The sequence below is a fragment of the Arachis stenosperma genome, chromosome 9, assembly GCF_014773155.1.
Source record: "Arachis stenosperma cultivar V10309 chromosome 9, arast.V10309.gnm1.PFL2, whole genome shotgun sequence".
Lineage (NCBI taxonomy): Eukaryota > Viridiplantae > Streptophyta > Magnoliopsida > Fabales > Fabaceae > Arachis > Arachis stenosperma.
Window position 1 is genome coordinate 28,299,580 of NC_080385.1, and position 21,299 is coordinate 28,320,878.

The 21,299-nt window shown below is 35.1% G+C and overlaps 1 protein-coding gene across 1 annotated transcript; it reads left to right on the forward strand.

Moving 5' to 3' along the window:
• The first annotated feature begins 8,848 nt into the window (after window positions 1-8,848).
• On the forward strand, window positions 8,849-14,745 carry LOC130951158 (uncharacterized). The gene is made up of 6 exons (XM_057879786.1): window positions 8,849-9,326; window positions 10,412-10,485; window positions 11,110-11,259; window positions 11,656-11,941; window positions 13,478-13,711; window positions 14,035-14,745. Exons 1-6 carry the CDS (start codon window positions 9,168-9,170, stop codon window positions 14,380-14,382), a joined length of 1,251 nt encoding a protein of 416 aa, XP_057735769.1. The 5' UTR covers window positions 8,849-9,167; the 3' UTR covers window positions 14,383-14,745.
• The last annotated feature ends 6,554 nt before the right edge of the window (window positions 14,746-21,299 follow it).

Here is a 21,299-nt window from a genome sequence, read left to right on the forward strand (position 1 = left end):
ATGGAGTTTTCGAATAATAATAATAAATAAACAGAAAATAAAGATAGAAATACTTATGTAAATCCTGGGTGAGAATTTCAGATAGGCGTATGAAGATGCTGTGCTCCTTTTGAATATCTGCCTTCCTACTGCCTTCATCCAATCCTTCCTACTCCTTTCCATGGCAAGCTGTATATAGGGCATCACCGTTGTCAATGGCTACATCCCATTCTCTCAGTGAAAATGGTCCAAATGCTCTGTCACAGCACCGCTAATCATCTATCGGTTCTCGATCATGCCGGAATAGAATCCATTGATTCTTTTGTGTTTGTCATCACGCCCAACAATCGCAAGTTTGAAGCTCGTCACAGTCATTCAATCCCTGAATCCTACTCGGAATACCACAGACAAGGTTTAGACTTTCCGGATTCTCATGCATGCCGCCATCAATTCTAGCTTATACCACGAAGATTCTAATTAAGGAATCCAAGAGATATGCGCTCGGTCTAAGGTAGAACGGAAGTGGTTGTCAGTCACGCGTTCATAGGTGAGAATGATGATGAGTGTCACGGATCATCACATTCGTCATGGTTAAGTGCAACGAATATCTTAGAATGGGAATAGATTGAATTGAATAGAAAATAGTAGTAATTGCATTAAAACTCAAGGTACAACAGAGCTCCACACCCTTAATCTATGGTGTGTAGAAACTCCACCGTTGAAAATACATAAGTGATGGTGGTCCAGGCATGGCCGAATGGCCAGCCCCTAAAACGTGATCATAAGATCAAAAATATAATCCATAATCCCCGAATGTTTAATACCATAATAAAATGTCCTATTTATACTAGACTAGCTACTAGGATTTACAGAAGTAAGTAAGTGATGCAGAAATCTACTTTCGGGGCCCACTTGGTGTGTGCTTGGGCTGAGCTTGAGCTTTACACGTGCAGAGGCTTCTTTTGGAGTTGAACGCCAAGTTGTAACGTGTTTTTGGCATTCAACTCTGGTTCGTGACGTGTTTCTGGCGTTTGACTCCAGAATGTAGCATGGAACTGGCGTTGAGCGCCAGTTTACGTCATCTAATCTCGAATAAAGTATGGACTATTATATATTGCTGGAAAGCTCTGGATGTCTACTTTCCAACGCCATTGAGAGCGCGCCATTTGGAGTTCTGTAGCTCCAGAAAATCCATTTTGAGTGCAGGGAAGTCAGAATCCAACAGCATCAGCAGTCCTTTGTCAGCCTTCTTATCAGAGTTTTGCTCAGGTCCCTCAATTTCAGCCAGAAAATACCTAAAATCACAGAAAAATACAAAAACTCATAGTAGAGTCCAGAAATATGAATTTATCTTAAAAACTAATGAAAACATCCCTAAAAGTAGCTAGATCCTACTAAAAACTACCTAAAAACAATGCCAAAAAGCGTATAAATTATCCGCTCATCACTCACGTAAGGTATTACTTGGACGACCCAATGCACTTGCTGGTTAGTTGTGCAAAGCTATGAGAAATAGTCCATTAATATTGGCATACACAATTTCGTACACCAAGTATCCAATTAAACTCACTTATAGTATTCTCTATGTTTAACATTCAAAAACAAACCAAAGGTCTTAAATAGGTGTCACAAAAGCTTACAAACTTGTTGGGAAGGTGAAGAAAGTAAAAACAAGATTTTAGTTGAGAAACAGGGCATGTGCGTACACACAAGGGTGTGCGTGCACACGTCCAAGAAAGTTTTCAAACGTGTGCGTACGCATAGAGGTGTGCGTACGCGCAGGTAGTAAAAATTTCAACTCTATTTATCCGCACATGGCGTGCAAACGCCCTCAACAGAGTGCACCTTTCAACGTGTACATGCGCACAGGTTGCAAAACTTCGTTGGTTATGTGTGCGCACAGGTCATACTAGAGTTCTCTACAGCAAGCCTTCCCCTAAATGTGTGTGCACACATGTTCAAAAACTCACAGGGGTGTGCGTGCGCACACAAACTAGAAATCACAAATTTTGCAACATGCACAGAATTTAGATTTTGACACCAAACTTTGAATGATCATAACTTCCTCTACAAAAATCCATTTCCTACAAACTTTATATCCATTTAAAGATTTTTCAATGAACTTTAATTTAAAGCAAAATTCAACAATTTTTGAAAATTGATGATCAAGTTGTGATCCGTCAAAGTTCACTAAAAATCTATTTTTACCAAATACACTAAAACTCAATATTGCCACAACTCTCAATTCAAGACCAACTCAAGCCCACTTTTAACCATACCAAAACAACTCAACATTCATACCAAACACTCCTTCAACCATTTTATCAATCACTCAACCTTCTCAATCATTAAACCATTTAATACTCACCTCATTTCAACTCTAAATTGAATCTAATATCACATCCAAATTCCTCAATCTCCATTCAATATCAACACCAACCACAAGATTCAAGTCACCAAAATCATCATCAACATATATCATCACACATCATAATCATTATTCAACCACATCCAAAATCATCAGAAAGACTCATAATTCTCCTCATTCACCAATTAACATTCCCATTAATCATCATTAATTAATCATTAACAATACCAATAACTATTAACAACCATAACAAATCTCAACATTCGTCATCAAATTTCTCAACATCAACAACCATCAACATATAATATCACTCCTTAACCATATCCACTCCATACACTATTATATCAATCACTAAATCACAATTCATATTCAACTAACATATACATTCAATTTAATCCTATCTTAAGGTCAGCAAGCCTAAGTGTCCAGAAATATTACATATTACATAAAGAAAATTGAAATCATACCTTGGCCGATTCCCAAACACACCAAACACCAAAACGAAGCTACCAAGCTCGATCCAAAGCCTCAACCAACTCTAACAAACACCAAAACTTAATCTAACATCACATAACATACAAATATCAAACCTATGGTTTACAAAAATAACTAAATACAAGGGTTTAGTGAAACCTTACCTTACTCAACGAGATTAGGGGTAAAACCCAACAATATTCTAATGCTATATCACCCCTAAACAAATAAAATCACAAAATCTACTCAAGAAATAGACCCAAAAATATAGAACTTTTTGGGATGAAAAATGGAGCTTGAGTTTCGAATACTTACAAGAAAAATCTAGATAGAAATGAAGAGCTCGTCGAGAGTTTCACGTAGCCACAAACGGCTAGTCAATCGGAGCTCTGTAACTCAAGTTATGATCAAAACAAGGTTTGGGTGAATAGTAAAAACCCCAAACCCCTTCTCTTCTCTCTTCTCACCGTCCCTCTCTCTTTCCTTTCTGAAAATGAGGCTAAATGCCTCCTAGTTAGGGCATTTATATGTTAGACTTGGGCCCATTTGGGCCCGGTCCAACCTGTAAGTGTTTTTGGTCCGTTTGACCCACTTTGGGCCAAAACCTTTAAGATTATTGCTCAATTTTTAATTCTAAATTATTTTTGTCCTTTCAAAACAATAAATCAATTTTCAAAATCATTTTTTCTCAAAACACAGTACCGGATAGACTAGAGCCGGTACTGTCGGCCTAAGTGTCAGTGCGCATTTTTACAAAAACTTTTTTAAAAAGATAAATTTTCCAACTCAGAAAATTCACTAAAATCAAATTTCACCTTTAAATTTTTAAATTAAAACTTCTAAATTTTGAATCTACTCCGGGCACTAAAATTTATTTTATTAAAATGGTTTTACGTGAAAAACTCCGATTCTTACACTATCTTATTTCATTTTATTGAGTTGATGTGATATTTTAGTATGTAATTTACTTTCTATATTCTGTGACTGTATTTAAATTCCAGTGTCACTTTAAATACATTTCTATGCTATTTTTGTTTCTGGCAAGAGTTAAATCCAATAAGTGTGAACCAACATTTATTCAACTAAATATGATTGAAATACAGCATAGACATGTTCACTCAAGTCTAATGAGAAGCAATACTCCTAAAAGAAGAAGTAAGGGCAACAGAAAAGAAAGAAAGAAAGAAGAATAATAAGAAAAAAATGCAACATTAAAGAAGATATTTATGTGTTTTTGTAGCAAAATTTTAGAGTCAAAACTAAGACATTTTTGTGTTATTATTAAAAAATTTTGATGCTTTTTTCTGATAAATTCTATAAATTTAAAACTCTCTCTCTTCTTATTCTTCTTCTTCTTCTTTCTCATAATAATTCTTTTTATTTTATTCTCTTAAGAGAAACAAAACTAAAAAAAAAAGAAAAAATCAAATAAAAAAGAAAGAAAAAATAAAATAAAAATAAAATACAGCACTAACAATATCAATAAAAGAAGGGGGAAGAAATGAAGACAACGCGTAAGAAAAAAATACGAAGAAAAAAAGTGCATGATTAATGTGCATGTTCTATGAATAATTTTGTTGGATTTGAACCAATTTAATTAGATTTAATTGACAAAAATACTTAAATATGAGAAAATCTTTGCAATATACTCCGAGTGTCCAGGTTATTTCCAAATCCCAATAGGTAAGTCTGTAATTCATGGTCAGGAATTTCACAATCAGCTCTGCGGTAAAAAACAAAAGAAAAGATGAGTTGAAGAAGATGAAGTTTTTGCAAGTGATCAGTGGGTATATATATATATATATATATATAAAACAAATCTGAGGCTCAAATTTAAATATTTTTCTAAAATCAATTTTTTTTAATTTGCAAAACTGATCTACCAATTTGGATTTTTAGTTTTTATATTTTTTTATTACTGAAAACTAACCCACTAATTTGTTAAAAATATAAAGAAAAATTAGTCACACACAATTCGGAAGCTTCGATTTGTGAACTACCTAATTTTAATTTAGGTAACCTAAAATTGGAGCCTCAGATTTCTTCCCCTCCCCCAAATCGGTGATCCAATTTTTGCTTTTGAATTTAAAAAAAAAAAACCTCCATATGCTTTATAAACACATCCTTCCTCCATATTCAGGAACAATACATTATCTAATTCCATATCCAAAAAATTGAGCTATTAAAAATAGGTTGAAAAATTTTGATATCTTTTGAGTTTGTTTTTTTATTTTTGTCCATATGAACTACCAGTAAAGCATTGTTTCTAAACAAAATAAAGGATAGGATTATGTTAAAATGATATTACCATGGTCAAATCTTGTTACAAACACCTAAGAGTGTAAGATTTGTATGCAAGAATCCATGTGAGCTTATTATTCGTTTTACATTATCATTTGAAGAACTAAAAAGTGTTATTTGTGAAAGAGTAGATTTGCATATATCAAAGACGGTATCGAGCATTTTTGTATCGGCATCCTATATTAGTGTTTGGTAGGTTCGTTCATTTCCAAACGAAATATGTCACTGATGAAGTGAGTATGTAAGAGATGTTTTCAATCTATTATCAAACTCGAGCACAAGTGCCGTGTATCGAGCTATACATTAAGTTCCAACAAAGATATTTATATAATTAGCTTGACCAAGATAGCTAATAATGTGAAATTCAAGGTGATCAATTTTTTTAATTTTTTTATAATTAGCTTTAGTCTTTAATGTTAGAGTACATGGGTGACACATGGGGAGTAGTCACAAGTCTGTGGGTTAGATTTGTGGACCACTCCCTCACTGTTAGATCTGCTTTGCTTCGCCCTGTCTGTCGGATTGGAAGGACTTTAAATCTGAGGCTCAGATTTTGCTCATCCATAATTACCGTCCGATCTTTTTCAATTCAATTTGGCCGTTTGATGCTTCCTCCAAAATTTCAAATTTGGGGCTTTAAATTTACCAAAAAATGACCCTCCAATTTTGTGCCTCCAAGAAATTGGAAGCTTAGATTTATCTTTTATGCCGTTAATAATCATCCACACTCATAGATAACACTTACACCAACAATAACTATGAAAAACACTATCTACCTCCTAATATTAAAATTAAAAAGCGATTTTCAGTAGCCATTTTTTCTCTTAGCATAAATGCATAGTTTAACAGGCTTTTTTATTAAAATAAATAAAGAAAAAAACATTAATTACTTAAATACGCATGCATGAAACTAATTCCCACAATACGCAGCTCCATCTTAAGGGAATCACTGGGTTTGGCTACCAACTCATAGGAGCCGCCCGCGAAATGGGCTAGGGATCCACCTCAAGGACAGCAACCACGAAATGGGCATATCAGGTCCAGCGTCCGCGAATTGGGTCAATACCATGGCGGTACACGTGAATTGGAAGCAGATGGACAAATCTAGCGGGCCAGACGCAAAAAGCCACCAAATCAGTTGTACTCCACACGAAATGGAGTCCGGAATTCGTTATATAAAGGGGCGTGGCAGACAGTTTGCAACCATGGTTTGAAATTTCTGTTGTGTCACAGAAAAATTCAACCCCAACAACTCTCTCCTATCTCCATGTCTCTCCCTTCTTTGTAAAATCCTGTAGTTGGTATTTTATTGTGTCTATGGCTACTGAAAATGTTTACGTCATCGTATATCCTAATGGAGAAATTTCTCTTACATATGAAGGTGTTACATTTGTTTGTGATGATCCACTGTGGATAATGATACCTCCACAGACGTCGTTGGAAGAGCTGAAGAATGTGATCCTCATGAATACTGGTCTGGTTGGAAAGAAGGAAATCACGAAGTTGACTTATAGAATGTCAGTTGCAGTTGCCAACTCGTATGCATATCAGAAAATGCAGATTAAATCTGACCAACAAGTTTCGATGATGTTTTCTTATCATCGGAGCATTGAAAGTATCTACTCCTTGGAGCTATGTGTGTGTCTCCAAGATGTTGGTGGAAGCTCCTCTAGTTCCAATAATGTGGTGCAACCTGAAAATTTGGGTGCCGCTGATTTAATGCCGTTCTAGGAGATTGTTAGAGCTCCGAGTCCTACATTCAACGCCTTTGTCACGAACGGACAAACTGTAGGAAATCATTGTCTACGTCCTCCCCCTTCTAACCGAGTTGCATCCCCAGAAGGTATTGCTGGTGGGTTGGCAGACACTTCTGATGAAGATGAGATCGAAGATGATAGTGGTGAAGAACCAGAAGTGGTTCCTGAAACCCAACCCGTTTACCGCGAGAGTGATCTTCCGAGTCGTGTTGGATCAGTTGGTGGATTAAGCGGTACTCCAGGCCACTATTTGTCTCTAAATCTTGGTGCAATGGGTTCAACCACAGCTGAAGACACACCGAGCAACTATGCTTTATCCGGTGAGATGGAGCTGGAGGTAGGTCTGAAATTTCTCAATAGAGAAATTGCTATGCTTGCCGTAAAGAACTAGAATATTCGTAGAAGTGCGGAATACAAGGTTGTAAAGTCCGATCAAGCTAGGTATGTTTGTCGATGCAAGCAGTTTGGGGACCAATGCCGTTGGTCAGTTTGAGTTGCAAAGACAAGGGCCTCCAGATTTTGGGTGATTCGAAAATACGAAGGGCCTCACAGTTGTTTGGCAAGCTCAATGTCACAAGATCATGCTCAACTTGATAACAACGTAATCTGCCACCATATATATCCCATGGTACAAGCAGATGCAACTATTTGCATAAAGGTGCTGCAAGGTTCAGTCGAGTCAACATATGGGTACAAGGTTTCTTACAAGAAGGTTTGGCATGCAAAGCAGAAGGCAAATTGCGAAAATTTATGGTGATTGGGATGAGTCATACAACCAGCTGCAAAGATATTTCAACGCACTGCAAACTTTCATTCCAGGTAACCTTACCAATTGAAAGTTTTGTCAATTTATAAGTTGGAGTCCTTACGGCATGGTTCTAATTAAGTGTAGTCGTGTCAGGTACAATCGTTGACCTCCAAATGTACCCGAACTATGTCGGCAACACCTTGGACCGTCATAGTGTTGTGTTTCATCAGTTTTTTGGTTTTTTCTGTCTTGTGTTGAAGCCTTCAGGCACTGCAAACCACTTGTCTCAGTGGACGAGACGCACTTGTCTTCATGACCTTAGAGTACCACTAACAGGCTCACCATCAATGGGTAACCCTAACTGCATAGCCACATCTTCTAGTGTTTTGGTACACTCACCCCATGGAAGATAAAATGTGTGCGTCTCGGGTCGCCATCTCTCAACAAATGCACTTATCAGCAGATTGTCATACTCAAAACGGCTTATTAATGACGCATAATAGAATCCTGCTCGTCGTAAATATAGTTCAAGTCTCTGCCGCCTGAGATCCATGCTTGGATCCACCGGCTCCGACGTGAAAATATCAACAAGTGTGCTATGCGGCGTCAGAACACGTGTGGGCTGCAACATAGAAACCGGAATAACACACTTAACTTTACACTAGCAAAGATTAAATACTGATAGAGACTAATAACAAAATTAACCACACATGAAACTAACCTTATGAATCAAATGCGCGGCAATATGAACTTCGTCTAACCGATTAAAATTTTCTTCCACGTTCATGCCACCACCATCGTCCATGTTACACTTTTCTATTCAAACTACAATACAAAAATATTACCCAAAACACGACTTTTTTCCCCTCTTTTTCACGGTTTATACCCATCAATTCATCAACCCCAATCTTGCCATCCTATGCACCCAATGCATGTATGTACGGGGACTATGCACCCAATGCATATATGTACGGGGACGGACGCACTGAAAACTTGCAGCTTCGATTCTGCGTATTAAGGGAATTAATTTCATGCATGTGTATTTAAGGAATTAATGTTTTTTCTTTATTTATTTTAATAGAAAAATTCCCGACACTTGTTTAAGCGGACTAGTGAGCTAACCACTAGGCCAACTCAACTTAGTTATGAGACTAATAATTATGTTTGGTAGTGAATAAAAAAAAGTAAGCTATCATATCCGTGTTGCTGGCACTATGAATACAACGAAGTTCGAAATTCTTTAAAATCCTGTCTGTCTGTGTCTCTCTCGCTCGCTCTCTCTGTGCGCTCCCTTCCGATTCCTTCACAGCAAAGCCAACCGCCGTCATTAATCAAAGCGCCAGCAACACCATTTCTTCCCTCTTTCTTTCTCCTTTCTTCACAAAACGCTCCTTAGATCTCCGAATTCCAAATTACCAACCTTCGATTAGGGTTCACTTCCACTTTCTCTAATCCCTAGTGCCTAAAAAATGCGTCGTTAACAACTTGGCGTAAGGGAGATTCTAAATTTTGGGGTTTTTGGTGGCCGCGAGAAAAAGGAATGGGGCATGGAGGGGTTCCGATTTACTTATACGTCATCGCTTTCTTCTGCACATGCGGAGCTATTGCGTTGTCGCTTCTTCACATTTATAGGCACCTTCTCAATTACACCGAGCCCACTTTTCAGCGCTACATTGTTCGCATCGTCTTTATGGTTCCGGTGAGTAATGATTCAGTGGGTGATTCAATCGCTTCACTAACATATATGCCAATGTATTTTTTATTTTACACGGCATATATATGAAGATATTGGAGTCGTTTTATTACTTATTAGTGATCATTGAATTTGGTTTCCCTTTTTATTGGATAAAGTAGTCTTCAGTAGCTTCATTGGTGATCATATGGATTTTGTATGGTTAATATTATGCTACTTTGCATTTAGTTAAGGAGAGGAGTTGTTGAAATTCTACTAACATATATGCTACATTGTTGCATTTACTGACATAAATGTCATCGTAAATGCATTCATTAACATTCGTTTTCACTCAATTTTTATAATTTTGTATTTTTAATTCATTATAATTTTTATTATAATTATTATTTTATATTTTTTTTACGGTGGATGAAAATATTAGGGTGGTTTCTTAGTGATGATTGTATTTGGTTTCCATTTTTGTTGGACAAAGTAGTTTTCAGTAGCTCAATAGGTGATCAAACCGTTAACATTTTATCCCAAAGTTAAAATATTATTATATCATATGATTGTGGTATACTGCATTTAAGGGGAAGAGTTGTGGTAAGTCTACCGTGTAAACATGTATGTGGAAGTTAGTCAGTTTATGTGTGTGAATGGAGACTTGGAGGTTTGAGGCTGGAGGCTGGAGGCTGGGGAGTGGTTCCGTCTCTCGATATTAGATTGGTCTAAAAATTTTAAAATTATGGAATTCCTTGAAGTTACTTGACTATTTGAAGTTTCTTGCTATGGCTAATGCATTTAGGGTATGTTTTTTAGTTTGATTTTGGAGGGAAAGGAAGCGAAGAGCTTAAAGTATAAAATGGACTAAGGTTTACCCTTCAAGCTCTTGAGACTATAATGTGTTTTTCTCCTGTTCATTGCATTTACAGTCACGTCATTTTCATGTTGTGTATCCTAGTTCTTTTGTTTTCGTCAATTATTTATTATCTTATATAGTTTTAGTATCACCATAGAACTTTTGATATTTCATTGGGGATAATGCCAGTTTGTATTCTATAATCTGTATTATGCTGCTGTGATTTAATTCAAAATTATTGTTTTTACAACAGGTTTATGCGCTGATGTCATTCTTGGCTCTTGTTATACCTATGGGCTCAATCTATTTTGATTCCATCCGGGAAGGGTAAGTTATTCTTGGTTTCTTCCTTTTCTTTTTTGGTCATCAGGTATAAAAATTACAATAATTCTACCTAGTCTTGATTTAGCAAACACTCACAAGTACATGTGATGCAAGTCCCACATAAGTTGGGCAGGGAGATCTTGAATATGTTAGCTTTCTTAGCAGAGTTAGTTAGGTCTGTGTCATATAGTAACGAAGGTAACTTTTGAACTAGTCAATGTGCCATCGTCCAAATAGTCCAAGGGGTTTGGAAATGATTAAGAGTGATGCTAGGTTACACTTCTATTCTACTTATATTTACATATATATTGAATATTGAAGTCACTTTGCAGCACTTGCTTGCTTGAGATCTTACTGTGGATAAATTCACAACGCTGTGAAAACCAAACAATGTTAACTAATATTCTTCTGTTGGTTGTTTTGCCGGCGTTCAACATACCCAGATTGCTTGCATATTCAATCCTTGAAGTTAACTCTCTTTCATTATTTAGTGCCCTGTATTCCTTTTGTTTACTGGTTTCCCCTTTCTCTTATTCTTCTTTGTTGTAGAAATAGAAATTCATTTTACATATCTATGTTTATTAAGGAGATCAGTATATTAATTATATTCTCTTGCCTACTTTTCAGATATGAAGCTTGGGTTATTTATAATTTTCTATCGTTGTGCCTTGCATGGGTTGGTGGTCCTGGGGCGGTGGTCCTAAGTTTAAGTGGTCGGATTCTAAAGCCATCATGGTTTCTTATGACTTGTTGCTTGCCTCCTCTACCACTGGATGGGTGGGTGATGTATTTTTTTGGATTTAAATATTTTTGGTCTCAAAATGTTGATTTATGTCTACTATGTATAATGGGAATCAGGAGTTTTTTCTATTTTTGATGCTTATTAATCCACTAGTTCCTTTGAAATTGATCCCAAGAATTTTGCATGGATTTTTATTTTTATTTTTGTTATTTATTTATTTATTTACCAAACTTTTTGAGTAGTTCAGGTCACGTATTTGACATGATCGAAAGTTCATTTATTCGTTACCAGAAAATGTAATTCTTGTCATCCTAGGGAAGCGATAATTCTGATGCATAATTGCAAACTTTGGATGTGGCATCATGATCATTATATCATAGTTGATAGTTCATAGTTGATGATCACATCTCCCTAATTAACTTCTGTTGCAGGCGTTTTATACGGAAATGCAAGCAAGGCTGTTTGCAGTTTGTGATTTTGAAGCCCATTTTAGTTGTTCTTACACTCATACTTTACGAAAAGGGGAAATATAAGGATGGCAATTTCAGTCCAACTCAGTCGTACTTGTATCTTACAATCATATATACAATTTCATACACAGTGGCGCTGTATGCTCTTGCTTTGTTCTATGTGGCATGCAGGGATCTGCTTCAGCCATTCAACCCAGTACCAAAGTTTATCATAATAAAATCTGTTGTGTTCCTGACTTATTGGCAGGTTTTTCATACCTCTTCTTTTCAACTCTTTTCCTTCCCAGTTCTGTATGTTATCAGTTCTCTTTCATTGCATGTCACATGGTAAGATAGCTAGAACATGAAATGGTTATTTGTGTATGTAGCAATAAGAAAGGATGTGAATGTTATGTAACGAAAAATACTAGCTAGGAATGAGGTTAAGATGATATTGGAATCTTGTATCTTCAAGAAAAAAGTACATTGATATTCCTCGGTTTCAGTGTTCGAACTTGACACCCCTCTATTTTGGAAAACACAACAGTAAACTTGTCATTTTTGCACCAACCACCCTTGGAGTTAACGGTCGATTTGTCATGATGAAATTCATAGGATGTGCATGGCACATGATTACTAGTTTAAAAATTTAACCCAGAAAATGATGAGATACTCAGTATTCTCATTGGTCAAATTAGACGTGCACATAATTGTCAAATCTTACCCTGTTGAGAACCACATTTTCTGCCAAAGGATTTCAATATTGAAAACACAGGCATGCCCCCTTTCCCCAAATTTTGTGGTATTTTTCACTTTCTTGAATGCATTATAAAAATTGGAACCCACAAAAGAAGCACTATGTTTGGTCTTTAAAAAGAAAAGAAAAAGAGCTAGAGCACGAAAGTCGAACGAAAGAAATGGAACAGTATTGAACCTAGGTTTACCCTTTATTTTATTGAATGTACATGCTGCAAAAGATTTATTTCACACTAAGAGACGATAAAACTTGTTCCACCACCACCTTGGACAGTGAATATGGAACTTGATCTTGTTGTCCACCTTCTGCACCCTGCTCTCGGGGTTCTTCTTGACTGCATGTAATCCAGCTTCTTCAAAGACAGTGTCAAGACACTTATGTTGTTCTTCACAATGCAGTGGTGGTGTCTCTTAAGCAACTCTTCTGGTCCTAAGATTCCAAGGCCTTGTGCAGTTGTTGCCCAGGATACCTTTGCCAAAGATAGAAACACTGAGCCCTGGTATCCACTTCAATGTCCTCTATGCTGCTTAAATATTGTCAATATAGACAATTTCCTTATGAATCAGGTGTTAGTTTCTGTTAGCGACAAGGCAGTTATTTAGGTACTAGGGTGTGTAAATTGAGGGGTGTTCGGTGTTATTACACTAAATATCGAGAAATTCAGTGTAATTTTTTTCTAAACAATTTTGAATTCCTCCAAATAATAGAAAAGCTGAATAAAAATTCCACCCCTTTGATTCCAAAACAGATTAATCTCTGTTAAATAGAGGCACTGCATATGGCCTGAAATCCAGTTTCTGAAAATGCAGGGTGCCAAGATTCTGTGTCAAAACTGCTGCTAATAAATATGGCGTTCATTGTGAAAATGCAGGGGGTTAAGATTTGTCATCCGTGTATTTGTGTGAAGATGTTAGCATGCTTTAGTGCCATCATTTTCTGTGTTCTAAAGTAGAATTTGTGGATGGTTTATTGTTTATGATCTTGTTTGGTACTTTTGCTTTGTTAGTATAGGTTTGAAATGGCTGACCTTTTGCTCTCATATCTTAGGGTGTCTTGGTCTTTCTTGCTGCAAAGTCGGGATTCATCAAGGATGCAGATGAAGCTGCTCAACTTCAAAATATTATCATTTGTGTCGAGATGCTTCTTGCTGCTCTTGGGCACTTCTATGCATTCCCCTACAAAGAATATGCCGGTGCTAACATAGGTGCATCCCGTGGTTTGTCAGCTAGCCTCGCACATGCTTTGATGTTAAATGACTTCTACCATGACACGGTCCACCAGGTGAGTCCCACTTCTATGCCCTGCGGAATTGTGTTACATACATATATCACTTGTTCTCAAATGCGTAGAAGACTCGGTCCTCTCTACGATTATATGTAGTTTGGGACCCAAATCAATTAGGTCTCACATCCAGTTCAAAATCCATTTATATATCCTGCCCAGTGCAACCATGTTTCATATTGGTAGCATATTTGTATATGCAAGTTTAATGCCTATCTTATCTACCAATGTAGTTCTTGCTCCACGATTTCATCTAAAAGACTGCCTCCCCATTTGTTTTGTCTAATCTCTACTGGTATTCTGATATTCAAAATTTCTGGCAGTTTGCACCAACGTATCATGATTACGTTCTCTATAACCATGATGGTGACGAGGGACCTAGGAAGTATCGATCCCGAACCTTTGTTCCAATTGGTCCAGAGATGGAAAGTGTTAGAAGAAACAAGCCCAACATTGCAAGTAAGTCTGATGATGCACGGCTCTCAGGTTTCTCGTCCGATAGCAACAGTCCCAAAGATTCTGGTCCCAATTCTGGTGCTTCACATTCTGGTGCTGCAAAATCTTCCTTGCTTGTTGATACGTCAAATTCTATATCTGTGCCATACGATTTTACGCTAATTGACTTGGATGGACCCAGTTACCCCTCAGCTAATAAATCTGGTAATAGGTGACCATGAGAAACATCCCCAACTAAAGTTATTGGGAAAATGTGTCGTCATTGCTATGGAAAGATTTAATGATGGGGACATCCAACAATGTTCTCTGTTCTAGGAGAGAATTATGGGCAAAAGTGTGGTTTGTTTGATCCCGGCAAAGCATTAAAGGCAAGATCCGGGGTTAAATGTTTGTATCAATGTTAGCTTATTATAAGCCTTATCGCTGCTTCCAAGCAAATCACTCCTTGATAATTGGTCTTGTGTCTCCAATATGTGTATGATGTGCAAATTGTAGATACAGAATTTGTGGGCATGCTTGATTGAAACGTGACGGATACTGAGCTAAATCAGTGAAGATGAACTTCTAATTGTATTTAACTAATTGGTTGATTGATTGATTCTTTGATCATATCCATCTTGAGAATAGCAATTCCTAGTGTCATTTCCATGATTCTTACCCCAATATTCTGTTACTTAGTGCTTCTGGGATGTCTCTTGTCTCTGATTCCCGAATCCTGATCCATACATCAAGGATTCAAGCAAACAACTATTCTATGTTCCTGCTGCCAGCTTGTTGTAATGTGCACGTGATCCGATGATTTTTTTTTTCTGCGGAGTCAACTATCAAACCCGCAAATTTAATAGGATGACCAAGTTTTGGGGGGAGTGGATCATCTTCGGTGGAGAAAAAATTGGATGGTGTCCAGTGTTAAATCTAATCCTTCATTATTCTCTTTCATATTTATTTTTGGTTTCACTTATTCTTTTATTGTTCTCTCTCATATTTATTTTTAGTTATAATTATAGAATTAAAGGTGAAAGATTGCACTTTATTCTCAAGTTTTAAAAAAAATAGAGGATCTATTTCCAAATTTTGGTTTCTTCTCCAATCCTGCGGTCAAAGGCTCCAAGTAACGGATATTTTTACTCATACAGTTAAGCCTACTACTTTTCTCATAATTTCATATCATACAAGTTGAATTTTATAAGTAAAATAATACATAAGTAGTTTTTAGTCTCTGAATTTTTCGGTTTTGGCCGGTTAAAATAAAAGAATTCTACATTACTTCCTGTTATAGTGTTATTAGTTCATGAAATACTGGATTACTGGTAGAGCAAGCTGAAATCCTGATGTAGTCACCGATGTGTCACATCATTATTTATTATTTAACCTATTACATCAACATTTAAAGTTTTACTAAATCAAAATAGGGGTAGCAATATGCACCATACTACTGAGTACCCAGTCCGGCCCAACTCCGGTCGGATGGAGTTGCCAACTCGATCTGAAATGGATAAGGTAGGGTGCGGGTAGGATTTTCGTGCGGGTCGGATATGGTGTGGGTTGAGTCTCAACCCTATCCGACTAACTCACACTCTATATATGTCTATGTTATATACTTATATAAAATATGTTTTAAGTGGATATTGAACCAAAAATCTCGCACTAAATGTAAAAAATCCTTAACTACTAAAAGAAGATCATTAATTGATAATTTAATATTTTTTTTACATAAAAGTTATTTTTGTTTTAAATTATCATCAAATTATATAATGTTGTATTTTTTTATAACCCGCGAGTAGAATGAGATATTCGCGGGTTAAGAACGGATAGGTTAGAATTGGGATATTCTCAATTCACGAATAAGATAAGGTTGAGTTCATATAAAAATCTTAACCTACGGATAGAATTAGAGTTAGTTTCAAATCTTATCATATTCTACCTATTGTCACTCCTAAATCAAACCAAATTTAAAGGGAATATTATAACTCAAAAAGTAAAAACTTAAAAATGCAACTCTGTTATAATATAAAAGGAAGAATTTTATTCCGTAAATAGTTTTAGACGAATCAATCAGGACAGACACCACCAATAATAATAATAGATATATATGGTTTTGACAAATATATACACTTTCACATCACCAAATGCTCATTTTACAGTTAAAAAAAAAACATAAAACGGAACAAATAACTATACTTTATACATGGATGTACGGACTGCAGACTGATTAGATTTATTTTATTTTACTTATTGGTATTATTATTAGGAAAAGTACAGGTAACTAATAACATTTTTGAACAATGTGTGAATAATGTGAATTAATAGAATTAAAAGAGTAAATTTAATGAATAGTATTAAATTAAGATGTAGTGTTTTTGTATTTAATTGGTGGTTGTTTATGTTGTCCTTATTATTATAATGAAAAAGATACTTATCAAACATAAAACTTCTCCAAATGAAACTCTGGCTCGTTTTCCACGGTGATCGCTAATCAAAAGTTCTATTTTCAAACCTACTTCATGACCTGCAACAATTTACGTAGCAAAAGAAATATAAGGGGGGAAACTTAGCGAACGTCAATTCGCCACCAACACCATCGTCATCATCATCCCCCACCTGAAATTGTTACATATTTCAAATTAACAAAACAAATTATTGTTGTCTTTAACATGTTGGGATCGTCATCACCCAAATCCTTTTTCGCGCATTTCTTTCTTTAGGCACCGTTTGCTGTTGTCACCTGCACAAAATAAACTATTGGTGGTGGTAGTTGTAGTCCTCTTTTACATTATTTTGTTCACGCCTATGTTAATGTTTATGTTCATGTTTTGGTTTGGACTGTGACGCACATAATAGATGAATCATTTCGTACAGAAGTTCCATGTGAATTTATTTATTCAATGTTTTTCCTATTGAATGAAAAGTTGGGGTCTTCTGTATCCCTTATGAGAACTTTGATAGGCGACAAATAATGACTACTGTCGCTTATATAATGTGTGCGTGAAATTACGTTATTTCTCTTTGTATCCCGCGTTTCTCTTTCTCCTTCTCCTCTTTTTTCTTCTTCTTCTCTTTCTTTGTTGTGTTTCTCCTTCTTTTTTTCGCGTATTTCATCTTTATCGTCGTTTTTTTATTACTATTGTTGTTGCTGCATTTTTTTTCCATCCTTCTCTTTCTATTGATTTTGCAGCATTATGTATTTTTTTTTTTATTTTTTTCTTCGAAGAATAATTATGAAAATATGATATAAGAAGATGAAAAAGAAGAAGCAGCACAAGATGAGAAGAAAGAAGAGAAAGAGTTTTGAATTATGCAAAACTTATTAGCACATATATACAGTGACGGATTCAGAAATTTTAAACAGTGGGGACAAATATATAGCATATAAAAATAATAAATTTTTTTAAATATATTAAAATATATAAAAAATAAATAATATAAAAATATTAAACATTAAATAATTTTTATTTATTTATTATCAATATTAATATATTGATAAATAATAATATAGTTTTTAATTTATCTTTTTATAAACTAAATATAATAATAATAATAATAATAATAATAGTAAATGAAACTAATCAAGATATAAATAAATTATCTTTTAATCATTAATGAAAGAAAACATATTTTTTATGAATTATGTATGATAAATAGTGTCTTAAAAAAATTATGCATCAAATTTCTCATATTCTCATATGTTTTATAGATTATTTAATAATTATTTAATTATTTAATAAAAGAAGACCAAAAATTAATCTCAAATAATAATAATAATAGAGTTAATTATTTAGATAGATAAAAGTACAAAATACATTAATATTTTAATTAATTTTTATTTTAATTTATGTTTGAGAACTAATTATCAAAATAAATATTTAATATAAAATTTTTCAATTTAGTAAATATTAAAGTGAAGTAGAAAAAAAGATCAGAGATATAACCGTCAACTAAATAAATTTATTAATTAAATAATGCTACAATAATAATATTTTGTTTTTTTATTAAATTGATTTAATATATATTTTTATTTTATATTTTTAGATACAAATTAGAGTTTAATTTTAATGTATTGATAGTGTAAAATATTTTATATAATTATTCAATTATGTTTATTTTGCATACAATTAATATAAAAGGTAATTATTTTTTATGATATGATATTACGTAATTGGATACATATGTAAAACTACTTTACACTAATAGTGTATCAAAATTTAATTCTAAAACTTAAAAAATATATATAAAATAAATATTTTGACACAAATTAATATGCATTTTTTTTAATGTGGGGGCAAATATAATTTTTTAATGGGGCACATATATATATATACATATATTTTCTTATATTTTTCCAAAATGCTAGTGGGGGCACTTGCCCCCACAACTCATTATATGTATCCGTCCCTGCATATATATCGAAAATTCATAAACAATACACTCGAATATCTTCGTGTTACATCCAAATATTTTTGTGTTACATTTAAATTTGCTGCAAATATAGAAAGATATTTCCTCTAATGCTGTATTTTTCTTCTTCTTCTTTTCTTTATTTCTTTCTTTCTTTTAGTTGAATGAATATAAGTTTATCTTCTTCCAAGTAATTTTGCAGCATTATATGTTTCTTCTTCTTCTTTATTTGATTTTTTTTTGTTTTGTATTCTTGTTAAATGTACTTGTTCACAATTAACAATGCATGTTTGCTTTTAGAGAAAATAACAAATGGATCCTTGACTTTTTAGTCCGCGGACATTTAAGTTCCTAAGTATTTAAAAATACATTTAAGTCTCTGATGTTTTTAAAATCTGGACACATCGATCCTTGAGTGTAACTTGTCGCATTTTAAAAACTTTTCTACGTGTGCATCCGTAATGACCAGATGAATACAATGGCAGTCACGTTGATTTATCCGTTGGGTTTGACTAACTCAAATAAACATGAGAGATTGATATGTCTAGATTTTAAAAAGATCAGAAATTTAAATGTATTTTCAAATTTTGAAGGACTAACGAAGAGAAATTGTCTATCGGTAAAGAATTTCACAAATGAAATCTCGTTGCAAGTATACTTCTAAACCAACAAACAATTCCTCAATAAAAAATTTGGTTGTCACAAGTAACATGTAAGATCCAGAACTTTTGAAAAAAGGCTATCATGAGTTAATTTCAAATTCAGTATTTCTGTAGCTTTAATTTCATAAATTTCTTTATAAAAGAAAATTAAAGCAAGTTTTGATTAACCGAATTTAAAATAAATTAAGATTATTATCCAATTTTATAATTATTGTATTATTTTCTATATTCAAATTATAAAGTTGGTAGTTGTGAAATAATAAGGATTTTATATATGACTTGGACTAAATAATTAATATTTTAAAATATTAATACTGTTGTTTTGGAAAAATAAAAGATTTAATTATATTATTTCTAATTATTTGATGTGGACATTTTATTGAAAATAATTTGTAAAATTGTGAGCAAATAGTATTTTCTATATACAATTAATGTTAGATTTAATTTGGGTTTCGATTACTATATTATTCCCAATTTTATTTGAAATTACCAAATTACCCCTAACCCTAATTTTACTCACCAAACCCTAGCCCCCTCAAACCCATGCAGCAGCAGCTGCTGCCCCTCTCTACCCTAGACACACACACGTGGAGACAACAAGGAAAAGAAAGAAAGAAAACAATCGAAGGGAAAGGGATCCGTGGAGAAGGTGAAGGAGCTGCTGGCGCCACTGTGCCCAGCCATCGAGCCACGCGTCGCTGCCATTCTTGCACCACCGCCGTCGCCCTCATGCCGCTCTGAGAAGCCCGCTGAGAGGAACGCGAACCAGGAGCCTCCGTGTCGCGCCGTCGATTTGTCACTATGCTGCTACGTCGCCATTGATGAGGCTTCTGCCACCGCCATGAACTGCGAACAGAGGAGAGGGAAAGGGATGTGTCGTGAGGGAGAAGAGGAAGCAACGCTGCCCTTCCATCGCCACTGCTGTCATGATTTATGGAAAAAAGTGTCGTCGTCGCCGTGGGTGGAATCCACCGTCCGAGCTGCTACCAGAGGGAGCTGCTACTACTATGTGTACAGAGAAGAGTAGTGCCGCGTGAATCAAGGAAAGAAGATGCTTTTCTGCCTCTGCTCCTGGGTTTTGGAATCTGACAAAAGCGCCACTGCCGCTGTTGGAGTTGATGTTGCTCTGTCCTTGCCCTGGCTCTATTTTGAACTGCTACTGTTTGGGTAAGCTTTACCCTGTTTTCGATTCTCTCTTGTTCCATCAATTTGTTTCTACCTAGAAGCATTGTTGCTGACACTAGTTGTATTGAATAAAATGGTTATAGTAAGTTATATTGCCGTTGCCTTTACTGGAGGTAGTTGCTGGCTCTGTTTAGAGATTTCTGTTGCAACTAGTATTCATTTTGGGACGGTTTCATCTGTTGCTGGAACCACTAACGGAGCAGGCTGAGTCACGATGATTCTGGCTATCAAAAGCGATTCTATGGCTGTCGGAACCACTGCTGAAGCTTCTGTCCTTTGGTTCAGTCAGTATTTTTTAGTTGCAGTAAGTATCTCTATCTTGAAACCTCCCCCTTTCATATCTTGTTATGTGTTTTAAGGTTTTCGCAATGTCTTAGGATTAAGCTATCGGGGCCACATGTTGCGAGCAAGGGTTGTTTCTGCTGCTGCGAAAGTGAGCAAAGCTGTGATTCAAGCTACCGGTGATTCCAAGTTGAGAGAGAGGGTTCCTGTGACGCGTTTGGTTTATGTGTTCGACGAGTTGAAGTAGGGGCTGTTTTCTGAAAACTATGTTTTATATATTGAAATTATTACATATGGACATTGATGTGAGACAATGTATGTTTGGTGATTGTATCAGTCTTATGTATTGTTTGGCTGTCTTGGATGATTATGAATATTTGTTGGGCTGGATTGTTGTGCGGCTTTGTGAAACAGAATGTCTTTGAAGTTGATTCTTTTAAAGAGTTGATATCGAGTTTAATCCGTTGGGAATTGATTTGAGTTGTGTTGATTTTCTGGTAATGTGAAAAAGAGAACACTCTTTTGGATTCAGCCTGGTTTGCTTTAATTGATTTGGTTTTGATAAATGAATTGTTGCTGAACTGTTTCTTTAAAGTTTTGGAAATGAG

Excerpts from the sequence above, each read along its gene's own strand:
- LOC130951158 (XM_057879786.1), top strand. The coding sequence starts at position 9,168 with ATGGGGCATGGAGGGGTTCCGATTTACTTATACGTCATCGCTTTCTTC. Across the intron at positions 11,260-11,655 it reads CCTCCTCTACCACTGGATGG|GCGTTTTATACGGAAATGCA; the intron begins GTGGGTGATGTA and ends CTTCTGTTGCAG. Across the intron at positions 11,942-13,477 it reads TGTTCCTGACTTATTGGCAG|GGTGTCTTGGTCTTTCTTGC; the intron begins GTTTTTCATACC and ends CTCATATCTTAG.